The following is a 23785-nucleotide window of genomic DNA, read 5'->3' as shown; positions in this document are numbered from 1 at the left end:
GTTCTCCTTCACATGTATCCTGAAATCACAATTAAAAGTACTTAATTAGAAAGTACCTTGAATAATTTAAGCATAGAGCCCTTTTATTTTCTCCCTATTTATGATAGATTTCTTTTACTGATTTGGATAGTCAAGTGCATTAGAACTCTGCTATGTCATAAATTCAATTATGTCCTGCAATTATGCTTGTGTCTTCTTTAATTATAAAAGCCTAAAACAACATGGCTTTCCTATAAGGGATACATGAACCCCCATCCCCCAAATGAGGGAATCCATTGTATGTCATTTATGCTATCTACAGCCTACCTTTTATTTTCTGCAATTTGTTTACCCTAATAAATTATAACAGAAGGTGAAACCTAGCCAACAGTTATTTCCCTCCAAATCAAAGCGTTCAGCTTAAGTCTAGGCATTGAAACTTTCTCCATAGGTTGATGTTCAGAGTGTTTTAGCTGAGCTTTGGCCTTACTGAGTTAAAACATCTTAACGACAATTTAAATATTATGAGTCACTGAGCCAAGAGCCTGTAAAATGCTGTGTCCTGCCTCTGCTACAGCAGACACTACATAGAAAAGAAGGCAAGAGAATGTAGGACAAGTCCTACTGGCCTGGCAGGAGTCCCACCTAATTCCTTATGACGTGTCCAATGCAGGTGACACCTTCTGGAAGGTGTGGATAGGCAATTAATTTCATGGAGAGTAGGAGGTGTGGTTCAGCTTTTTTTTTTTTTTTTTTTTTTTTTTTTTTTTTTACAGTAGGGCATTATCTGAATGATACTCATTCTCTCTTGAGGCTGGACTTCATGCAATAAGCAATAACTGGATGTTATTTTAAAATAAGCAAAGCCACTGACAGGTCTGGTCTGTGTTCTTGTTTCAGAGGAAGAGTTGGTTGAGAAGTGCTCCTTGGTCAAGGATTAAGCCAAAGGAATAACTGAGCAGCAGAAGAACTGTGGGTTTCTTACCCCAGCCCTCAGGAAAGCTATGCCGTGAAAAGGCTTTGACTCACTGACACTGCAAGTTGGACAAGGTACCAGTTCTTCTGTGGAGTGGAGGAAAAGAAAGGAATTCTCTTGTTTGTGGTGTTTGAAGGATGGCTTCCCAGTTTCATCAGCTTCGGGTCCTCGTCTGGAAAAATTGGCTAGGTGTCAAAAGGCAGCCGGTGAGTAGAAAAAGGGAAGGGGAGGTCCCCAGGGGCAAGACTCCAGGCAATCCTAAAATGTGATGTTAGTAGAGGTAAAAAGAGAAGAATTTCAGGCCATTTTCTAGAGCAGATATGAGATATTTAGAAAACATCCCTATATCTGTCTTACAGCTAATGGGACAAGTCTAAACATACCCCCAAAACTGCTTTTTGGTTTCAGTAAATTAAAAGGGTAAACCAGGACATGCCCTGAGCAAAGAAAAGGCTATACTTTGTTGCTGGCTGCGTTGGAACTAGTGTCGAATTCTAGGTTTTAGGCCAAAATGCTTTCAGAACTTTTCTTAATAAATTTAGTTAAAAATGAGATGAAGGAAAATATCAGATGAAAGGAATAATAAATGGGCAGAAATGCATTTGAAACTGAAAGTGATGGAAAGCTTGTTTGAAAAGATATAGAAAGGAAATAGTTTGAAGGCTGTTGGCATAGAAAAGCTTCTACAAAATTTCAGTACCTAAAAATTATTTATTAGAAATGACAAACAAGAGTCAATATATGTGCCATGCTTCAGGAGTGTTATTGAATCACTTAACTTTACAGCTACAGTCTGTCTACTCCATTTATTGGAACATCTTTTTTGTGCTCTTACATTCATGTTTGCTTTTGAAATTACAAAGCCAGCTGTTAGAGCCTCATCAGATAGGGTGTGGAGATTGAGAAAGGAATTGGCTTCTTTGGGTTGTCACATATTCAGGAGAATGTTTGAAAACCAGAGAAATTCAAGAAGGCACTTCAGATACTTCATTTTAGAGTGGTAATTCCCAGGTTCAAATGAGTAATATAAATATCATGCAGATAATGGGTGTCCTAGAAACCAACGTTTCATCTGTGTACCTTACCTCACTCTGAGTCTGACGACAGTGTCTGACGTCTTACTTGAGTGTTCTGATGTATACATTGAAAAAGAGAAGGAATGTTCACCCACCCACCTTTGTGAATGTGGTGGGTAGGATTTAAAAATCATACATTGATATGTGATTGCGTAAGTGTAGGGTTTGGACATAAACTTTTAAATCATTAATATTTTTTAGTTAAATCATGAGCGTTCCTTTTCAGTTAGAAACAACACAAAATAAAACCTGCCGTAATTATTCCATGGTAGGTTCTGTGTGAAATTCAGCAGGAAAAGAATCTGGATAGGTGGATGTGATCAAGAGATGAGAGTTGGATTCTTGGTTCTGCCTCTCAAAACTGCCTCTCAAAACTGCATGACCTGAGTAGCATACTCGTTTCTCTGAGCACTGGTTTTTCTCTTTGCAAAATGGGCCCAGGGTCTACCATATTTGTCTCATAGAGTGGTAAGAACCAAATGTGCCAGTGTATTTCAAAGTGCTTTGCAAATGGTGGACACTTGGCACATAGATTATGGAGAGATTTGGAGTGATGGGTGTGTCATATTTTATTCAAAGTAAGGGTAAAAGGAAATCCAGGAGAAGGGATTGTGGGAGAGAGGAAGAAATATACAGTACAGTTCTTAAGTGATGAAAACTCACTAGTTAAAAATGAAAGCAGAGAGGAACTGAAAACATATCTGTCGTTACTGATAAACTGAATGCTGAGGTTATATATTTTCCTTACAACTCCATTTTACCTAAAAATTAAAAAAAAAAAAAACACCTCGGGTGAATACATTTTTTTTCATTGAGAAATTTTATCTTTAGAAACTTTAATAAGTTCTTTCCTTATCTGTAAAGTAGCTGGGATATCAATTTTCTACTTTAGAGTTTTTCTCCATTTTAGTCAATTTCTGCTGGATATGGCATATTAAAGGAGATGGAATTCAGGCATGCTAATACATTTTCACCATGATACCTTGTATTATTCTTATGTAGTCAAAATCCCTAAAAAGTCCCTGGTAATTATACTTTTGCCTAAGGAAAGAAAATACATCATCTTTTAGCTCATTTGGAGACATCAGAGGATTCAGATCTTAAGACTACCTTGAGACCCAGGACAGGTTAAGTTTTGGTTGCAGGAAATGAAATCAGAAATAGTTCTGAATTTGTGGAAATACAGAGGGCCCACTTGAATCCATTATGACCAACTAGAGAGACACAAGAGACCTTTAGAAAATGGTGGTGCCCATTTTAGAACATGGTGGTGCCCAGAGGAGAAGGAAAAACAATCCTAGGTGGAGGGCAAGAGGGCAAAAAAAGGTACATCCATTCTTCATAGCTTAGCTTGGGCCAGCCCTATTTTCTGCCCTTAGAAAGAAGACTTGGGGACACAGTGGAAAGGATGTACATGTGGTAGGGTTAACAGGGAAGGATGAGACAATGAAGAGGTTGGAAAGTTAGGATTAAAGACATAAAAGATGTGCAATGAAAAAAAATTGTGAAAAGAGAAAATATAAACAAATTAAAAGAGAATGTGAAAAGAAGAGGTATATAAATTTGAGGAGGGGACATAGTCTGTGTGTAGCAACTGGGCTTTGTCATCACCAAGCAATTATTTAAAATGCAAGTGTTCTTATTTCTCTCATAATCTTTCTGAATGATACTTTAAAAAGTGTACTTTTATACCTAAGAAAATAGAAATGAAGTTGTGTGACACTGGAAATTTATAGTCTTTAATGAATGTTAAAGAATGATCACCACCAAGACATCCTCCTCCATTGTATTTTTAAGAGATTTATCACAGAGCAAGATGGTGGGAAGGATAGTCTGTATAGGAAGAAGTTAGGAATCTACTAATGGAGAAACAAATGACGTACAAGGAAAAAAAAACCAAGAAAAACAAATATATAGTAAAAATAATAGAGTGGGGATTACTGAGGAAATACATTATAAAAATATATACTAGGATAGAAAGTGAGAAAAAGAATTTCAAACACCTATGTAATTTAAGAAATAGAAAGATACCAGGATAAGCAAAATGTTGAGTTTGGCTACAAAAAAAAAAAAAAAAAGTCAGGATCCTCGGTTTTGGAGGCGACTTCCCTCAAAATTGTTCTGAGGGTAAATGTTTCTCTTTAATTTTTTAATAAAATCAAACATCAGAATTCTGAACTATTTGGGATTATCTAACGGCCTTAATTTTACAGGGCCCAAGTGAGCTCAAGGAACTTGTCCAAGGTGACACAGTGAGTTTAAAGACTCAAAGTCAGATTTCCCCCGAAAGAGATTTATTCTTTTCACAACCTCCTGCTGCCTCCCTCCTGCCACTGAGTTGAAATTCCTTTTCCAACATTCTTGGATCCCCACTCAGAGTTCAGCTTGCCAGTGAAGATCATATTTGCTAAAGAGGCCTTAGATATTGCTGTTTTTTAGTATTAATGGTTACATCAACTCTCAATTAGATGGCAAAAAAAAAAAAAAGAATGCTAAAGGAGTGTGAAAAAAATACATTAAGCACCAACAGAAATGTTAGGTAATACAAAAAATCAATTAGATGCAATTGCTATCCTGCTGGGCTTGTAATTTAATTCTAGAAATAATAAAAAAATGAAGATACATTCCACTGGAGATGGTTAGCAACAGGGAGGCTCACCTAATGAGATGCTAGTTAATGATAGGAAACTGAGTCCTGGCACAGCAGAGACTGCAGAATCAAAGACTAGATAGTGCAAGATCGGAGTTTATCTTTCATTGAAAGATGATGAATTCTAAATCAGCATATCAAGGATTGACTTCAGATCTCTATAGAAGTGGAATCTAATTCCAGACTTACCAACAGAAGAAGGAAAATTACCTTGCGCTGTTTATTTTAATCTAACTGTTTGGCTAGGGGGTCACACTTTAGCTCAGTTGGCAATAGAACCAGGTTTTCTATCACAGACATTCCCACAATGTGACTGATTTCTAATACTTTGGGTTTTTTTTTTTTAAAAGATTTTATTTATTTATGTATTTGAAAGAAAGAGAAAGCAAGCATGCACGTGAGTGGGGAGAGGGGCAGAGGGAGAGAGACACAGAAGCAGACTTGACGCTGAGTGCAGAGCCCTGTTTGGGGATCAAGCTCATGACCCTAAGATCATGACCTGAGCAAAAATCAAAAGTCTGCATTTAACCAGCTGAGCTACCCAGGTGCCCCTGATTTCTAACCCTTTGGCTAAAGTTAGATACTTCCTCCCCAGTCCCCACCTTGCTCATACAACATCCCCTCACAGTGTCTAGAAAAAGAGGAAGTGCTAGCTTTAAAATTTTGGAGAAGTTGGTCTATGCATGAAAAAAATGTTTTGATTGAAGCAATTTAGGATTAAACTGTAATCTCAAATTTCTAAATTGGATTAAAATAAACTAGGTTCTGAGCAGTTCAGGGCAAATACCTGATCAAATGTTCCAGGCCCATTCACCTCTTCCAGATCTATACCATTTATTCCCTTAATCCCTTTTAATTGTCCAAAAAAATTTGGATCTACCTGTTGATACTGGTGCTGGCCACATAGCAGACATGCACATTTAGTTTAGTCAAACAATAAAAAGCAAATGAGGGACACCTAGGTGGCTTAGTCGCTTAAGCATCCAACTCTTGATTTTGGTTCAGGTCATGATCTTACGGTTGTGACATCAAACCCTGTGCTGGGCTCTGGCCAGCTGAGCTTTGAATCTGCTTAAGATTCTCTCTCCCTATCCCTCTACCCCCACCTCCCACTGGCACACTCTCTCTCTCAAAAAAAGAAAAAGCAAATGAGATGAAGATGTTTTAGAAATGAGAGCGATAGAAAAATAAATTAGCTTAAAGTCCTATAAAAAGGTGTTGTTTTACTATGCATCATAGAAAATTTACTAATCTCAAGGGGTGCTTGGTGGCTCAGTCAGATAAGTGTCTGCTTTCTGCTTAAGTCATGATCCCAGGATCCTGGGATTCTGCTTCTCTCTCTCCTACCCGCTCTTGCTCTGTCTCACAGTCTTCGTCACTATCTCTGTCACTACCTCTTTCTCTCTCACAAAGAGATAAATAAATCTTTAAAAAAAAGAAAAGAAAGAAAATTTATCAATTTCCAAAATGTATTATAATCTGTAAGTATAGATTTCAGAAAGTGTCCCCTATCCCAGTTTTTAGAAGAGTCATTTCTATGGATAGCAGTGTTCAGTAGCAGAAAGCCCAATTAACTGAGAGCTCTGCCACTTCTGTTTGCTTGTTTTGGGGGTGGAACTAAGGTTTATTCCAGACTAAAATACCAGCCTCTTACTTCAGAATGTGAACCTTGGAATATTCCTGTTACCACCAAGTAACAGTCATTCTTGATTTATGAGACAGTGCAAAAGGAAAGGAACAGGGAGAGGAATGAAGAAACAATGTACTTTATATGTGGAAAGCTGGGCAATTTTTACTTTGAAGCTTGTAATAAAAAGTTACGATTCTAGGGTCACCTTGGTGGCATAGTCCTTTGAATGTCCAGCTCTTGATTTCATCTCAGGTCATGACAGTCTCAGGGTCTTGGGATGAGCCCCACCTTGGGCTCCACACTGAGCTTGGAGTCTGCTTGGGCTTCTCTCTCTCTGCCCCTCCCACTCATGCTCTCTCTTTCTAATAAATAAATAAATCTTTTTTTTTTTTTAAAGTTACGATTGTAGGTTACAGGACAATCTTTAAATGATTTTCAATGAAAATCATTTACACTGAACTAATGAAAGTATAGTGATCTTGATCAAAGAGAGTTAGTGCTATATCCTGCAGTGATTTGACTACACAGCTGAGTGATTAACTGTGCAGGTGCTGAAGCCAGGCTCCCTGGGTTCAAATACCAGCTCTGCCATTTAATGGCTTATGGAATGAAGGCTTATTTAATCTCTTTAAGATTCTGATTTCCCATCTGCAGGAAGAAATGAGGTGATTATATTAAATGAGATAATGCATGTTAAGTATTTAACATAGCATCTTACATAATCGAAGCAGTCAGTAAATATGAGCGTTTATCATTTGGATGATGATATTGAATTGATACGAATTATAAGACCACTTGACAAGAATTCATCCTGGGAAAGATATTTTGAAATCATATTATCAGAGAATTGTTGAAGGAACTACCCCAGAGGAGAGGGATTTCTGTCTATTCAAATACTTGCAGAATTCTCATGTGAAAAAAGGGGCCAAACTATAATGAATGAGTGTTAGTTTCAGGAAGGAATATATCACCTTGATATGAGGGGGAAAAATCAGACAATGTGAGTTGTCCAATAATGAAGTCTCTTGGATTAATGAACCTTCTAGTCACTAGTACCATTCAAGTAGAAGCTGAATAAGCCGTATGGCAAAGCTGTTTTCCCTAACTTTTGATACAACAGTCATTCTGGACGGACTTCTTTTCCTGAAATATTACACCCTCTTTCCCATCTGTGGGTCTTCACACATATGGTTCCTCTGCTTGAAAGACTCCCACTTCTTTCTCACATCCCATCCAACACACATATCCTTTCTTCTACCTGGCCCTTTCTCATCTTCTAGGTTTCAGACTCAGTCCCCTTCCTTTATCTTCCTTTTGCACTCAATGTCCTGTCTCTTAGCATCATCTGTTACATTTGATTATAATTTTTTTAATGTTTTCCTTCCCTAAAAGGCTGAATTTTTTAATTACTCTATCCTCAGTACCTGGTACACAGTAGATGCTAAATAATTTTTTATTGTATTATGAATGTAAGTCTAAGACCATGATTCCATGCAAGAGAATGGAAAATCTTCATCTGAAACATTTTATTTTTATTGATTTTCAGAATTAGGCAGAAGAATCCCATTGCATCTTGAAAATTGTACCAATATTCAGTATCATTCATTTCAGACACAAGCAACTTCAGACTACCCTAGTGCAAGGGACACAAACTCAAATGTCTGTACAGGAAAAAGGAATAATATCACTGTGTGAGGTGGGCCAAGCATAAGACGGTAAGGAATGGTGACATTTATGAGGAAGACTAGATCGTGGATCCCCTATTTAAAAGAATTCAAATAGTAGTAGTTTCCTCAAAGTTTTAAATATATGGTAACACTTACTAATTTAAAGTTCACCTGTATTTTATTTTCTTATTTACTTTCAGTGAAAATGATTTTTAAGAGTAATAAAAATGTTGGACACAAATAGAATCAGATGGGCCAGCAATAATTAGAATAAAAGATTCTGAAAAAGTAATGGTGTATGAATCTCTAAAGCCGAAATTATGTGCTTTGCTCAGATTTTTCAGAAAATCGGATTTGAGAGGTTTTCAAAAATTTGAGAGAATAGTTCTTAGCAAATGCAGAGGCAAATGTTACTAGGTAATTAAAATTAGTTAATAGGTACTACAGATTAGCTCTAAATGGGAATTTTGGAGTGAATTTATATTTGGTTCATTCAAGGAATTTCTTAAGATTTAAACTTGAGATTTTTTGAGTGGATGGCTTTGCTGACTTCAGGGTCATTGAAATGTGTCCTGCCATCATCATTAATTTCCCAAATCTTGTCCCCTGTGTGCAATGGGATATGGTTCCTGAATATGAAACATGTCTGTTTTTTATCTTTTTCCTTGGCTCTTCATCTTTTCTCTTTCGCTGTTTTTTAAAACTTGGCTCTGAATTTTTAAAAATAATTATTTTAAAGATAACTTCTAAATTTTAAATTGTGAAACAATTTCAAATGTTAAAAGTTGCAAGAACTGTACAAATAACTTTCTTTCTAGAGCCAGTTGAGATTGATGCCCCATTACTTTGGATACTTTAGTGTCCCTATTTTACAAACAAGGACATTAACCTACTGTCAACATGACAATCAGATCTTTAGGCACAATTCAGGCTCATCAGTTGTCCCAACCATATCTTTTATAACAAAAGATTCCAGTTCAGAATCACGTTCTGCATCCAGTTTTCATGTCTCTGGTCTCCTTCAGTCTATAACAGTTGGTTAGTCTTTCCTTGACTTTCATGACCCTCACACATTTTGAACATTTAAGACTGTTGTTTCCTTATTTTTAGACTCTGGCTATTTATCTTTGGCAGGAATACTTCAAAAATGATGCCATGTTCTTGCACCTTTGCCTCACATCAGGAGGTACATAATGTCCCTCTGTCCCATTTTGGGGGGCATCTATTTTGAGACTCCGTGCGTATCCCATTCATCATTAAACTTCCAATTTATCTGTTTGTTTATGTACTTATACCTACATAGATTTCCGGATTCTTAGTTTATTCAGTTAGATGTAATTTTTTATTTTCATAATATTACATTTTCTTACTGTTTAAATTTGGCCAGTGGGTCAAATTTGATGCTCAAGTTTGTGAGAGGCTTATATCTGTGTCCTATTGACATACCTCATTTTCATTTTCTTTTTTTTTTTAAGATTATATTTTTTTATTTGAGACAGAGAACATGAGCAATAGTGAGGGGCGAGGGAGAGGGAGAAATAGACTCCCTGATGTGCAGGGAGCCTGAGGTCCTCAGTCCCAGGACCCCAAGATTATGATCTGAGCCAAAGGCAGATGCTTAACCAGCTGAGCCACCTAGGCACCACTCCCCATCATTTTCTGACATTCTCTAAGCAGTGTATCTATCACCTTTCTTTCTTCTTTCTTTCTTTCTTTCTTTCTTTCTTTCTTTCTTTCTTTCTTTCTTTCTTTTATCTGTCTATCCATCTGTCTAATCTCTGTATCTGTATCTATTCTATAGCTCTGGCTGGGCTTGAAAACAGTTGACACTCCAATAGCAACGAGAACACCTAGCTTTCACAAAAGAAGCTAAGGTTTCTTGGAAACATAGGTATTTCCAGGTTGGGACAGAGAAAATACATGATGAGGCAGAAACAACTTTTCTGAAACCAGAAAAAAAAGCAAATAAACGAATTTTACCCACCCATTTATTATAGCTATGTTTTATGTCTCTTAATGCATTTTGGAAACCAGGCGTTCCTACCCATATCTTTAATTCTTTTTTTTTTTTTTTTTAAAGATTTTATTTATTTATTTGACAGAGAGAGATCACAAGTAGATGGAGAGGCAGGCAGAGAGAGAGAGAGGGAAGCAGGATCTCTTATCTGTCTATCCATCTGTCTAATCTCTGTATCTGTATCTATTCTATAGCTCTGGCTGGGCTTGAAAACAGTTGACACTCCAATAGCAACGAGAACACCTAGCTTTCACAAAAGAAGCTAAGGTTTCTTGGAAACATAGGTATTTCCAGGTTGGGACAGAGAAAATACATGATGAGGCAGAAACAACTTTTCTGAAACCAGAAAAAAAAGCAAATAAACGAATTTTACCCACCCATTTATTATAGCTATGTTTTATGTCTCTTAATGCATTTTGGAAACCAGGCGTTCCTACCCATATCTTTAATTCTTTTTTTTTTTTTTTTTAAAGATTTTATTTATTTATTTGACAGAGAGAGATCACAAGTAGATGGAGAGGCAGGCAGAGAGAGAGAGAGGGAAGCAGGATCTCTGCCGAGCAGAGAACCCGACGCGGGACTCGATCCCAGGACCCTGAGATCATGACCTGAGCCGAAGGCAGCGGCTTAACCCACTGAGCCACCCAGGCGCCCCATATCTTTAATTCTAACCCAACACTAAAAAACTCTTGTTTTCCTGTTTTTCTTGTTAATAATTCCCTTGATGGATAGTGAGAAACCTGGCTCCTCTAATGGATAATGTATTTACTTTTTTGGTCTACCTCCCTGTGTTGAAACCAGTTACCTGTTTCTCACCCTAAATAGATACCCTCCTTACTCTATCTGGGTTTTGACCTCCCAAGTCTGACTTCTGAACTGAGTGTTTTCTCTTCACCTTGTTAGGGACCCACGTTCTTCCCTGTGTTACTGTGGTGCCTTCAGTCCTAGTGTGGACTAGCCTTTCTCTGGGCCTCAGAAAAGGATTTTCAGGCACCCAATTTTTCCGTAAGGGAAAGGGAGGAGAAAGAGAACAGAATGGGACATCTCAATGGAAATAATCCCTGGAGAAATAAGAGACAAACTACTTAGTGTGCATATGCCTTTAGATGTCAAGAATGGGGGGAAGGGGTGGAACACAAAAATGAGGTAGAGACAAATGTGAGATAATTAAAATATTAGCAAAAATATGAAACTTCTGAAAACTGCTTTTCCCTTAGTTTTCAAATAGCCCCAATATCTATATGTGTACAATCAATAATCAGCCCTTTTCTGAACAAACAAAAAGGAGTCATGGCTCATTGATTTAGTATTTGGATACTTGACACTGCATTTGCTTCTAGGTGGTTTATGATAATATTTAGAATGGTGTTGGGAGCAATCCTGCTGCTATGAAAATTTAAATTTTGTTTATTTCTTGCTTTTGTGATTAACTTGTCAACCTTAACATTCCCAAGATCACAGTGTGGAGGGCTTTGTGTTTATTCTTCTAAAATGCAGTATGCAGAAATGTTCTCCAAACCTCTCTGACCTAAAAATCCCAGGGGAAATCTTTCAATAATAGAGTGCTTATAGGCTTGCTGTAGTTTTTTACCTATAATAGAGTCCAGATTTCTTAAACTGTTCTGATACAATTTGGATTTTTGTCTGGATTTAAATCATGTCTAAAATTAATTTCATTATCAAAACATCCTCATGGAACCATCAAATTAGATCAATTGAGAGATAATTCAAAGATATCCCATGACATATGCCCTTTATTTGAATGTGAATGTACATTTGTGTTGGTCCAGTTGGTCCCAGTTGCTCACTGAATTCTCATGAGGTTGCTCTAGAAAATGAATAGGTGCTCCTGAAAGTAACTGTGGGGCACTAAACTTATTTGGAATATATATATATATATTTTAAGAATAATTATGACTTCAAATATAAAGCCAAGAAATCCACAAACATTAAATTTTTAAACCCTCGTTCTTCATAGTCTACATTTCAAATGAGTCATACAGAATAAAAATGGTACCTGCATCTAGGTCTTTGAAGAGCAGACTCTAATTTTTTTTTTTAAAGATTTTATTTATTTATTTGATAGCCAGAGATCACAAGTAGCCAGAGAGGCAGGCAGAGAGAGAAAGTGGGGGAAGCAGGCTCCCTGCTGAGCAGAGAGCCCAATGCGGGGCTCGATCCCAGGACCCTGAGATCATGACCTGAGCTGAAGGCAGAGGCTTAACCCACTGAGCCACCCAGGCGCCCCCAGACTCTAATTTTTGAATGTATCAGAGACTAGGCTAGAATAACACATCTTACATTTCTACAACACTCATATTTTTCTTTTTCTTTCCTTTCCTTTGTTTTTTTTTTTTTTTTTTAAAGATTTTTACTTATTGGACAGAGAGAGACACAGCAATAGAGGGAACACAAGCAGGGAGAGTGGGAGAGGGAGAGGCACGCTTCCTGCTGAGCAGAGAGCCAGATGCGGGACTCAATCCCAGGACTCTAGGATCATGACCTGAGCCAAAGGCAGATGCTTAACAACTGAGCCACCTGGACACCCCTCTCATATTTTTCTGATATACTTTCTGTAAGGCATTATTTTTTCCTCAGAGTAGGATGATAATTAAAACAAAAAAATCTAGCCTAAATATCTTGATATTCAGATCCTTGTTCCCTGCTCTGCTTTCCAACTGAGTATGTGACTGTGGGTAAGTTAATGGATAAGGCTGTGCTAATCATATGCACCACAGAGAATAAGAAAGAAAGTTGGAGGGCACCTGGGTGGCTCAGATGGTTAAGTGTCTGCCTTCAGCTCCAGTCATGATCTCAGGTCCTAGGATCGAGTCCTGCATCGGGCTCTCTGCTCAGCAGAGAGCATGTCTTTCCCTCTCCCTCTGCTGCTCCCCCTGCTTGGGCTCTATCATTGTCTCTGTCAAATAAATAAATAAAAATTCTTTAAAAAAAAAGATGGATCAGGTCAGTCATCTTAGCCTCTTTGTGCCATGGATGTCTTTGGTAGCCTAGTAAAAGTCTAGGGTCCTTCTAAGAATAGTGCTTTGAAATCAATAAAATAAATAGAATTGCAAATAAAACCGATTCTACTGAAATTCAGTCATTAAGGTACTAAAAAACAAATGTATGATATGGTAGCATGTGCTTCTTAATTATAACACTAAATAAATAAGTAAATATGGTAAACCTGTAACTACTATAATTTTTGTTGCTCTGACTAGAAGCAGACCTTTGAGGTATCTGCGACAATACTAATATGATTTGATATTTGTGACAAAGTCACAGGCACTTCCAAGAGCATTATGGGTTGTTGCCTACATTCGTCATTAATGGAAACGCTAAATTTCAATCAAATAGTGGAGAAAATAAAAATATATTTTTTTTCCTGTCCAAGTTTTTAAATGCCCTGAATTCTATCCATTCATTTGAAGGAACTTTTCAGAATATTTCAGAAATATTCTAGGACTTTATCTACAGTCCTGCTAGTTAGGTAAGGTGGCATACATTTAGAACTGCTGTACTCCAAGTGTGGTTCACGGACAGCAGCAGCAGCAGCACCCACCTGCAGCTTGTGAGAAATGCAGAATCTCTCTGCCCAACCTCAGATCTTCTGAGTCTGAATTGGCATGTTTCCAAGATCCCTTGGTGATCTGGTATACACATTAATGCTTGAGAAGCACTGCTACAGATGTAGCTGTTCAGCCTCTCTGGGACCTTTTCAGCTGTGATCAGACCAAGTATCCTCGGGTTTCTCCCACTTGCTAAAAATATACCCTTAAATCTGCAGTCCAAGAAGTTGGTTACAGGCCTTTCAGCAAGAACAGCAGTACTGTAGACACTCAATGGAGATTTTCATAGTCAACTTAAGGATCAATAATTGAACAGATCTAGATTGTTTTGGAGATTTAAGGAGCCTCAGGCAGTAGTTTGAGATTTGTCAGAAGCCTATCGTCTCTGAAGTGGTGGGGAGTGAAGGAGAAGTGGTAACAAGTCTGCATAACCAGGCAGAAACATAGTTCCAAGCTGAACTTTATTAAGTACAGGGGAAGCAGGAGAGGGAGGTTCTTGTCTCATGGAGTCCGAGAATGAATCTGGCCAACAGAGGAGAATGAGCAAAGCGATAGGACTTTATTCATGAAGGAGACAGAAAAAGATCTCAAGAGTGAGAGGCATCCTGACCAGGTTTCCAACATGGGCCTCCACTGACAGTCTTTTATTCAGAACTGACCAGGGAGCTTATGGTCTTACCATTCTTGGGAGGTCTTGGCTCGAGTAGCGACTGGTGATAACATCTTTAATGGCTTACTTCTCCTTTGGGGTCTGGTCATTCTTTGTGGTCAAGATGTGACTGCCATAAAAAGAACCGAGAACCCACCTCTGATGTTTAGGGCAGGGTGATCTGGTTTAGTCCCTTATCTCTGGTTTCCTTAAGTCTCAGGATTTCAGGGACTTTTGTGAGCTTAGTCATGAAGTCCCCTACCTATCCCCCCTTCCTAACCCCGCTGGTCCCTTACTCATTGGCGGTGTTTGTTCTGTAGGGTTTGGTTTGAGCACTGTAACTGTTTGTGTAGCACAGTTGATCTTGAGAATACGTGTTTTTCACTGCTTTGGAACCAGTTTTAATACATATGTAAAATATTAAGTATACATCTTATGAACTGAATCATGTCTATGTGGGGAGAGAAGCCATTCCTGAAGTGTCTTATGGTGAAATCCTCTAATAGAAATTTTGATGCAGTGTACATTTGTTGAGCATCTGTTTTGTACCAGTTGAAATTCAGAAATAAAGAAGACACTTCCTGCCATAAAAGAATTGCCAATTTATTAAAGCCAAGAAAAAAAAAGTAGGTATATAGATGATAAGAGTATAAGTTCTATGATAAAAGCAGACACGAGATACTATTTATAGCGGCACTACTTATAGTACATAGACCATTAAGTTCCCATTTACTCATCTACTTATTGACCCATTTATTCATTCATTCCTTTACACATGTGTATCATACACAAATCTCTATGGCTAACTCTAGAATCCTGACATTGGAAGTGGTAGGTAAGATAGGTCTAGGTTGGGATTATTTTGGGGTTTTGTATGCCCTGTTTAGAATGTTGAACCTTATCCAACAAGCAACTAAAGATTTTGAAGCAGGGAAATTACTGATGAGATTTGAATTTTAAGATCATCATTCTTGGGACAGTCATGAGAGGTGACTCTAAAGGGGGCTTCAAAAGCTCATTTTAAGGAAAAAAGCATTCTTGTGTTCACTTCAGGTTCTCCTGTAGTCTTAAAAATCTCTCATTCCCTTCTAATTAATAGTATTTACAAGCAAATACCTGGTTTGTGTTGGACTTTTATATATTGTACTTCTTGCCATTTAGTTCAGCAATATAATTAACTTTTTTTTTTTTTCCTGTCATTATTTTGCAGCTTTGGACCCTTGTCTTGATTTTATGGCCAGTCATTATTTTCATAATTTTGGCTATTACCCGGACCAAATTTCCTCCAACAGCAAAACCAACTTGTAAGTAAATGAGATTTGTTTCCCTAATTTTGGGATTATTATTATTTTTTTTTCTTTTAAAGACTTACTTATTTGAGAGAGAGTAAGAAAGGGAGAGAGCTTGTGTGTGCACAGTGGGGGGTGCGCAGAGGGAGAAGGAGAGAGAATCCCAAGCAAATTCCTCACTGGGTGTGGAACCTGACACGGTGCTCAATATCGTGACCCTGAGATCATGATCTTAGCCAAAATCAAGAGTTGGACACTTAACTGACTGTGTCACCCAGGCACCCCTAATTTTGGGATTCTAGGTAAAATTTATTTCGATACCTCCTTAATGTTTTTTTCTAAAATTTTAGTAGTGTTTCCACTTGGAAGTATTTGTATAAATACTTAGCCTGTTTTTTTCCTCCAGCTTTTTGAATCAGTTAGAAAGGTGAGCCTGTAATATTTATCTAAAAAAATTATGAAACATGTAGGAGCCACAATACATTTTAATCTTTGTAAAAATTTGACTCATTTATTATTCACCTTATAAAGCTCGTTATGGTATGTACAACACAAACAAGCAGCAATCTCAAGCTAGAACATCCTTTACTTTTGTACTGTGGCAGAAACCACAGGCTGGTATTTGGTCACCTGAACACATGAAATGCAGAGCACTATACAAATCTCTTATCTCTGTTCAGGGCTGGTATGAGTGGTGCAAATGTATCAACACATTTCATTTGAAAGAACATTGTTTTCCAGTCAGTGCTATTTTAGCTGCATTATTTTGTCATCACGCAGTTGAAAAGTAGGCACAGTGCCAATTCAGGCCATTGTTTTCCTTTGGATCCAGAATGGAGATGCAGGAAAGACTCAGAGAAGGCCTCAGAACTGAGGGGGGTGAGCCTTTTAACCCCATGATCTGACGGTGGTGTTTCTGCTTTTGTTCCTAAACCTTGGAGCCAGTTGTCTTGGTAGACGAGTGAGGGTTAGGTGAGATGCTTGAGTTTCACAAAGCAGTCATTTTCTGAAAAGCTTCTTGTAGACCAAATTTCTGCAAATCAGATTGTATTTCAGATAAATTATGGTAATTTGCCATATAAAAGAAGACTATACTGAATTATTTGTAAAGAGAATAATGAGCTCTAGTGACTTTTAAAAATAAGTGTTTTTCAGTCACCGAGTCCTAAGAAGTAAGATGACAGCCATGGCGGAATCGTGATTCACACACAATAGAATAATTTGGAAGAGAACATCAGTTCAATTAGTGTAAAGTATTTAAACTCTTGGTATGAGAGTACATAATTCCTTACATTTGAAAATACCTAACCATGTCTAAAGGACTTTTGCTCAAGTTCTTATGCAGTTGTTGTTGATGAGATTTTATTAGGTTGTTTATAAAAGCAGCATAATTTTGTTCTCTTCATATTGTGTGCATATTAGTTCTTTATAACAGATTACGTCCATTGTGTATTGTTGAAATTATGTGCTCTTGCCTATCTGAAGTAGCATGGACTTCAGATATAAAGCATTCAGCCCATACGGACAAACACTCTTTGAACTACTGTGGTTTAAGATGCTAATTATCAATTCACTAACGACAGTGACAAAAGGAATCTGTTAGCTTCTTTCAACAACTTATTTCTACCAATTTCTTATTTATAAAGATTTTTCAGTTATGCAGTAAGTTCCTCTTATAAGACAGAGATATAAGTTGTGTGGGAGAATAGAATTAACTGGTGCTACCTGATGGGATTTAGAGATTCGGGAGAAAATCATGGAGAGCTATTACAGTCCCACTAAGTTATGAAGAAAAAAATTGGAAAAACCATGTGATGATTGCCTCAGAGACTTTATCTTTAAAAGTTCTGCAAAATCACAATGTCCAGAAGGAGATGAATAACAACCTTTTACGATGGACGTATGATCATATGCTCATAATAGTTATGAGGTGATTGTCTTTATGTTTGTGGGTAAGAGAGAACAGAATTATAGGGAAGTTCAGACATTGGAAGTGTTTTTGCTAGTCTCTCAGACCTTATAAGACTCAGTTAAAAAATAGTTTTTTATTTACAGTTCACAGAGGAGAACATTGGGACCCAGAGAGAATGTAATTTGCCAAAACTCAATCATGTGGGATAGGAGAGAAGGGTTTTGGAAACTACCTTTACCTTTGGAAAGAGGTAAAGAGAGATTTGGGAGAAAAAAAGAGAGGAAAATATGAGATTTGTCTCATATTTTACCAGACAGCCAAAATACAAATTGTGTCCAAAATATCAACTCATTGTATAATCAGTCGAGTATAAAGTATTTTATAATTAAAGGAGCTGTCTGTACAGCAAATTAGAGAATCTAAAACTAGTATGGATATGGTTACTTTTTTCCACCCTGTCTTGTGGTAGAGAAGGAGTAAGTCCAAAATGAAAGTTTGGATTCAGGGATTTTTAAAATTATTGTTGTTTTTCTTTGTTTCTCATATCTATTATAGTGAAAGATTAAAGTGAGTTCATAATAATAAATGGAAACAGTATTTCTTGATCTCACATGTGCCAGATGCTTTGGGAGGTAATGGCAGTGTTACTCGGTTCATCGTGGAGAAAACCAGTGCACAGAGAGAGTAAGTAACTTGACCAAGAGTTCAGTTAATAAGTGGTGATGTCAGGATTTGAACCTAGGCAGTCATTCTAGCCTCTAGTTTTAAGCTTATGGAGTCACATTTTTTACATCTAGGAGTCAGTACTTATTTCTTGTGTTGAATTATTCATGTTTCACAAAAGCCAGACTAAAAGTTAGAGATTAGGAATATGAACACCCCATCTCTGTCTCTATCATGAAATGAGGAAATACTGGGGGGAAAGGTGCAGGCTGGTGTATGAATCAAAGTTATCCTAAATATTAGTATTCAGTGGAGAATGCTGCCTCCCTCTGACTAATTCTGCAAGAGTCACTGTGGTTGTAGTATCATGGAAATCAGGTCCTGTTTAACAGAGTTACAACCCTTTCTGGGCTACAGTGACTGCTTCAGTGCTAGTTGGGCAACAGAGAAATGAAGAAGAAACTCCAGGCTACACCCCAGCTGAAACTCAGCTATGATGAGAAAGGAGTTGTCATCCCGTGGGCACATCCTGCTCCCAGAATAGCTGGGCAGGTGTGTACGCTGGTATATCATACGGAACAGATATGATGAGTGACTCAGAAGGCTCCCTCCATAGTTTTCTTGACTGATGGGTGTCTGGAGAAGTCTTTGGTTGAGGATGGAAGCTGCTGCAGTCTTGGCTATGGTGAGCCCCGTCTGAGCATAAGACTGACTTTCGGCATCCTCTGCCTTCACTCATGCCCTTCTGTGTTGCCACAGACAGCTTCGGTAACTAGCTTCTGTAAACAGTAAGTCTCAGGTAAGGAAAGCTTCCCAAGCCTGGCAGACGGGCCAGGATGCTTCTTGTTCACATAGAAAAGAAATGGGGTAAGCCTCCACATTTGAAATAGTTCCAACCTCTTATAATCTGTACATGCAGTAACTTGTCAGGAGGCAGAGTTTAAAGCCAAAACATCATGCTTAGGAGCAAAGACAAACAAAACAAAACAAACCCTCCAAAACTCATTTAGACTAAGCCCAGCCATAATGTAGTGTTATCTTTGTCTCCTTTCAACACGCGCATACCCACCAAGTGCAGGCAAGCAGTTCCTAATTACTGCGGAGCTCACTACTTTTCAAGAACAGAAAAAACCCTGCCATAATGAGATAAGTAGACTCCAAAACTTGTTGTCTTGCCAAATAAGGAGTCACTTTTTTTTTTTATGAAGTTAATGAAAAACTGTATTTTTCAAGTGGTTGAAAATACTTAAAAGCACAATGGAAGTGATACTGTGTAAGTATGGCCATAGCCTGGATTACATTCTGATCATCTTGAGGCCATCACTTCCTAATACCTCACCTCCTCCAAAGAGAAGAAAGCCAGCCCATGTCACATCTGAAAATGAGCTGTTGGAAGGCATGAGCCAACTGCCAATTGAATTATATCGAAATGTGTGCTAGCACAGGTTTATCCCGAACACTACCCATCTGGGTGGGACTCCATAGCTTCGGTAAATGCACAGTTGCCATGACCAGCATGTCTTCTGACCTCCATGTCTTTTGTCTCCAGGGATGTGATAAAAGTAATAATAGGGGTGACAATTTCTTGAACACCTTAGTACATGTCAGACACTATGCTGAGTATGTCACATATATTTCCTTAGTGGATGCATCATCTCTATGAACTATGTAGTATGATTGTCCCAATTTTAGAGATGACAAAACAGAGGCACAGAGATGTTAAGTAATTCACCCATATTCACATGGGTACTGTGTGCCCAAGCCTGAATTTTAAATCCAGTTTTACCAGCAGATACAGTAGTTGTGTTCAGGTTGTGAGCGCCAGCAGTGGCAATCCCAAGGTCCAGCTCATTTCAGTTTAGAGCCCCTCCTTTTCCTCCCTCATACCACTTGTTCGCATTACCATAGATGGAGCACGGCTGTAAAAGTGAACTCAGTCAGCTTTTCTACTTGTCAGCAACTCTAGGAAAAAAATGGGAGAAGGAAGATTGAAGTTATTGATTAATTGGTGGCTCGTGGGATTCCTGCGTGGGGCTCTGCCTGTGGTCCCTGAATTGTTAGGAGGAAGCTGTTGTGCGGTTTTATGTTGAAAAAGCCAATGAGGCATCTTACTTGAGGGTTGTGAAAGTTAGAGGAGCCAGGCTTTTTCTGGCCCTGCTCTTGCTTCTGACTCCCTGTGGCGTGATTTCAGGGAAGGGACAGCAAATGTGTGAGGACAGGGTTCTGCTGTGGGGTACACCGCGCTGCCCAGGGTGCTCATGATTTAACAGTAGTAGCTGAGGCACCCATAATAAATAATTTCCTTTTCTATTTTGATTGGCTCAAAATTAATGCAGGTTTTGTTCTGGGAGGCTCAGAACTCATCATCATTCATCTCCTGCCAGGTGTTGCCCCATCCGATTTCTCCATTCTCACATGTGCCAGCAACACCAGGCAGTCTCAGGTTAGAAACGTCTGAATCATCCTGAACTCCTCCTCTTCCTTCTTCACCTCCCATAACCATGAGCCTTCAAGACAGAATCTATCTTGTGAAATGTGTCCTGGAGTTACCCCTTCCTTTCCGTCCTTCCTGTAGTCCCTTGGTTCAAGATCTCATTGTATTACACCTGTGTTTCTTCAACAGCTTTTTATTTTGGGGGTGGGGGACACTCTGAAAGCCCAGTCTCTAATTCTTCCCATAGTGTCAGATCAAATAATCCCTTAAAATATTCTTTGGGTCTATAAAGTTTCAACTCCCCTTTATCTTACTTTCAAGACCTTCATAATCAGATTCATTCAACTTTCTGCTCAATGTGCTCTGCAGTATGAGGCCTTTGCCTAAAGAGTCAGTGTCTGAATGTCTTCCACATATCCTGTGCTTGTTCCCATTTGGATATACATGCTCATGTCTTGTCTTCCTTGTCTATCAAAAGACAAGCTCACATCTAAGGCTTACCCTTTTGCCTTCCCTGATCACTCAAAACTCCAATTATTTCTCCTTTATATCTCTCTTGTGGATGGACAGGCTAATGGTGGTTTTTGAATGCTTTGTTTTCATCTTGACTCACTCATTAGACAGCACATTAACAGCAGAAATCATGTCACAGCATCATACTAATATCAGATACAGCATGATTCCTACCAGAGAGAACAAAATAAGAATGTAATATATCATTCAGAATTTAGTGCAGTTTGAAAGATTGGGGTGATTGGATTATCAAATTCACCCAGAGATGCATCGTAATAAAGCTCAATGGGAGTCTGTGACAGGTGAAGGACAAGGAGTTAGCTTCCTTTTGGTTTGGTGTTTATTTCTCACATCCAGGTAAATCTGACTGTGCAATCAACAATATCTCTAATGTTAATATTGGGACAAGAAAAGGGGTATAAAGCTCCCCCTTTCCTCCCCAGGTAGGTAGAACCACCTGGGAATTTCCCTCACAAATACCTAAGAGCTCATGTGAATATATACAGAAGATTTTTGTGTGGGTGAGATTTATAGTCTGCTTCTTGCCTTAGTTTCAGAAAATGTTAGAGCAACTTTTGAATTTCCCAGCCAAAGCCCTATCATTTACACCTTTCATCAGCAGATCAGTAGTTAACAACTGTTTTTGGAAACATGACTGATGTTTTGGATGGCACCATGAAGGTAGACTCTGTGAAACTCAGAGAAATGGAGGAGACTGACTGTGTCCCCTAGCATTCTGCACCACGCTGGAGGAAACCAGCAGGAGGGACGCAGCATGAACATGGCCTGGGCACACTCCTACAGAGGGGCAGCTCAGCTCCTGCTGGTAGCTGCCCATCTCTCCCTGCTCCTAATCTGAAATTCTGCCATGCTCTCAGGCAATGCCAGTGGGCACACCCTGATGCCAGATAACATGACAAAAGGATTTCTCAACTAATGCCTTCTTAGGCTTAGTACACAGAGTTGCAACAGAAAGCCGGAAATACCTTGAAGTACAATAAAACTTAATTTAACAAGTAGAAGAATAGGGGCACCTGGGTGGCTCAGTTGGGTAAACATAGGGCTCTTGGCTTTGGCTCAGGTCCTGATCTCAGGATTGTGGGATCAAGCCTCACACTGGGCTCCCTGGTAAGCTGGGAATCTGCTTGAGATTCTCTCCCCGTCTCCCTCTGTCCACCCAGTCCCCTCTGCATTCTTTCTCTCTCAAAGAAGTAAAAAATATTTAAAAAAAAAAAAAAAAGAAAGAAAGAAAAAGAGTAAAGAATAGCTACTAATTGCGCAATGGAAAATTTCTTGTCTTTTGGGTTTTATTCCCCCTGTCCTTTCTGCGTCATCCCTACTTCTGATGATTTACTAGCTTCCAGAGGTGACCACCCCACTGACATCATCTCTGGAGGTCACATGTCTTCTCTGTTTCACTCCCCCTCTCTCTTCTTCCCTTCATAAAGTGCAGAGGCACTTCTGTTACTCTCAGGTGGGGACTTCTAATACTCAAGTCTATATGATAAAGATAAATAATTGATTATTTATACAATTTTCTCAAGTACAGTTATCTTACTTGCTCAGGTCCCCAATATCCCCAGTAATGGTTGTTTCCAATATACCCCTGAAGCCAAGAGCCAGATTTAACAAAATTCAGCATATTCTCCTTCACTTATCTGAGAGCCCAGAGCCCAGACACAGGCTCGCAGGTGAGGGTCTGGCTCTGTGGTTGGTTGACTGTATGTTTTCCCAAGGGACAGTTAAGCATTCTTCTGAGTATCACCCAGGAAACCTAGCCTAGGAAACCTTAGTGATTTTATGTTGCTCTCATTGTTCAGCTTTTCTCATTCTCTTTGAGTAGGTCACATTGTGTCTTTTGCTTTGGTAAATGAACCAGTGTGTATTTTTAGAGTAGAGCAGCCCTCATGGAAGAAACACCACAGCATACAATATTCGCTAGTCTTGACTTGGTTAAAATTTCATGGTGGATTCAAATTAGAATGACTTATAATACGTTCACATTAAGAAAAATAAAGTCTGGTTATTTAAAAATAAAATCTTTTGGTTTGGGTCATATATTTACATATTTATACTTACATGTAAAATTATTATTGTGAGAGGCAGTATAAGGGTTTAGAGCACAGACTTCAGATTCAAACTGCCTGGATTCAAACCAAGCCTTGAATAAGTCTTGGATGCCCCGAGCTTTAGTGTCCACATTTATATATCGAAGCTGATCAATAGCACTCACTTCACAGAGTTACTGTAAAAATTGAATGAGTTAATACTTGTTAAATACCTAGGTAAATGTCTGACACATAGTAAGAGCTGTATTGGCGTTGGATATTATGTTTTAGATTTGTATTATTGATAATATATCAGTACAGGGTATAACATCAATCATCGAGATCATTGAGCTAATCTAGTATCATATTATTTGACAGATAAGAAAACTGAGGCTTAGAAAAATTAAGACTTGATTATAGTTTCACATTTATTCTTGCCTCCATCACATATTTAAAGAGTACCTATAATGTCTGCACTGATCAAGAAAGCCACGAGCTCTCAGAACAGTCAGATCCATAGGAGGTTAATAAGTGTGTCAGAATCTGTGATAAATAAATATGCAATGTGATAAATTCCACAGTGGATGTAGTCTCAAAAGGAAATCAGCAGAGGAGATAAGAGTCCAACAACCTTACCTGGCATCAGGGCTGGTGCTAGTTCAAGGCAGACTTCGAGGGGTTAACAAAATCTCAGTAATCAAGATCAATCATAT

At 38.4% G+C, this 23785-nt stretch overlaps 1 protein-coding gene across 2 annotated transcripts in view; it reads left to right on the top strand.

Annotated features, from left to right (window-relative positions):
* The first annotated feature begins 770 nt into the window (after window positions 1-770).
* LOC111141847 (ATP binding cassette subfamily A member 12) overlaps window positions 771-23785 on the top strand; it is a 170696-nt gene continuing 147681 nt past the window's right edge. The window contains exons 1-2 of one of the 2 annotated variants that reach the window (XM_022494689.1): window positions 771-1161; window positions 15424-15517. In XM_022494689.1, coding sequence (XP_022350397.1) covers window positions 1093-1161; window positions 15424-15517 — 163 coding nt within the window. In that variant the 5' untranslated portion in view covers window positions 771-1092. The remainder of the gene's footprint in view (window positions 1162-15423; window positions 15518-23785) is intronic. The other variant, XM_022494698.1, reaches the window with a different exon arrangement.

This window comes from Enhydra lutris, unplaced genomic scaffold, assembly GCF_002288905.1.
Source record: "Enhydra lutris kenyoni isolate GAN:26980312 unplaced genomic scaffold, ASM228890v2 scaffoldscaffold1, whole genome shotgun sequence".
Taxonomy (NCBI): Eukaryota; Metazoa; Chordata; class Mammalia; order Carnivora; family Mustelidae; genus Enhydra; species Enhydra lutris.
The sequence above is the reverse complement of the archived record's forward strand: the minus strand, read 5'-3'. Positions and strand labels throughout refer to the sequence as shown.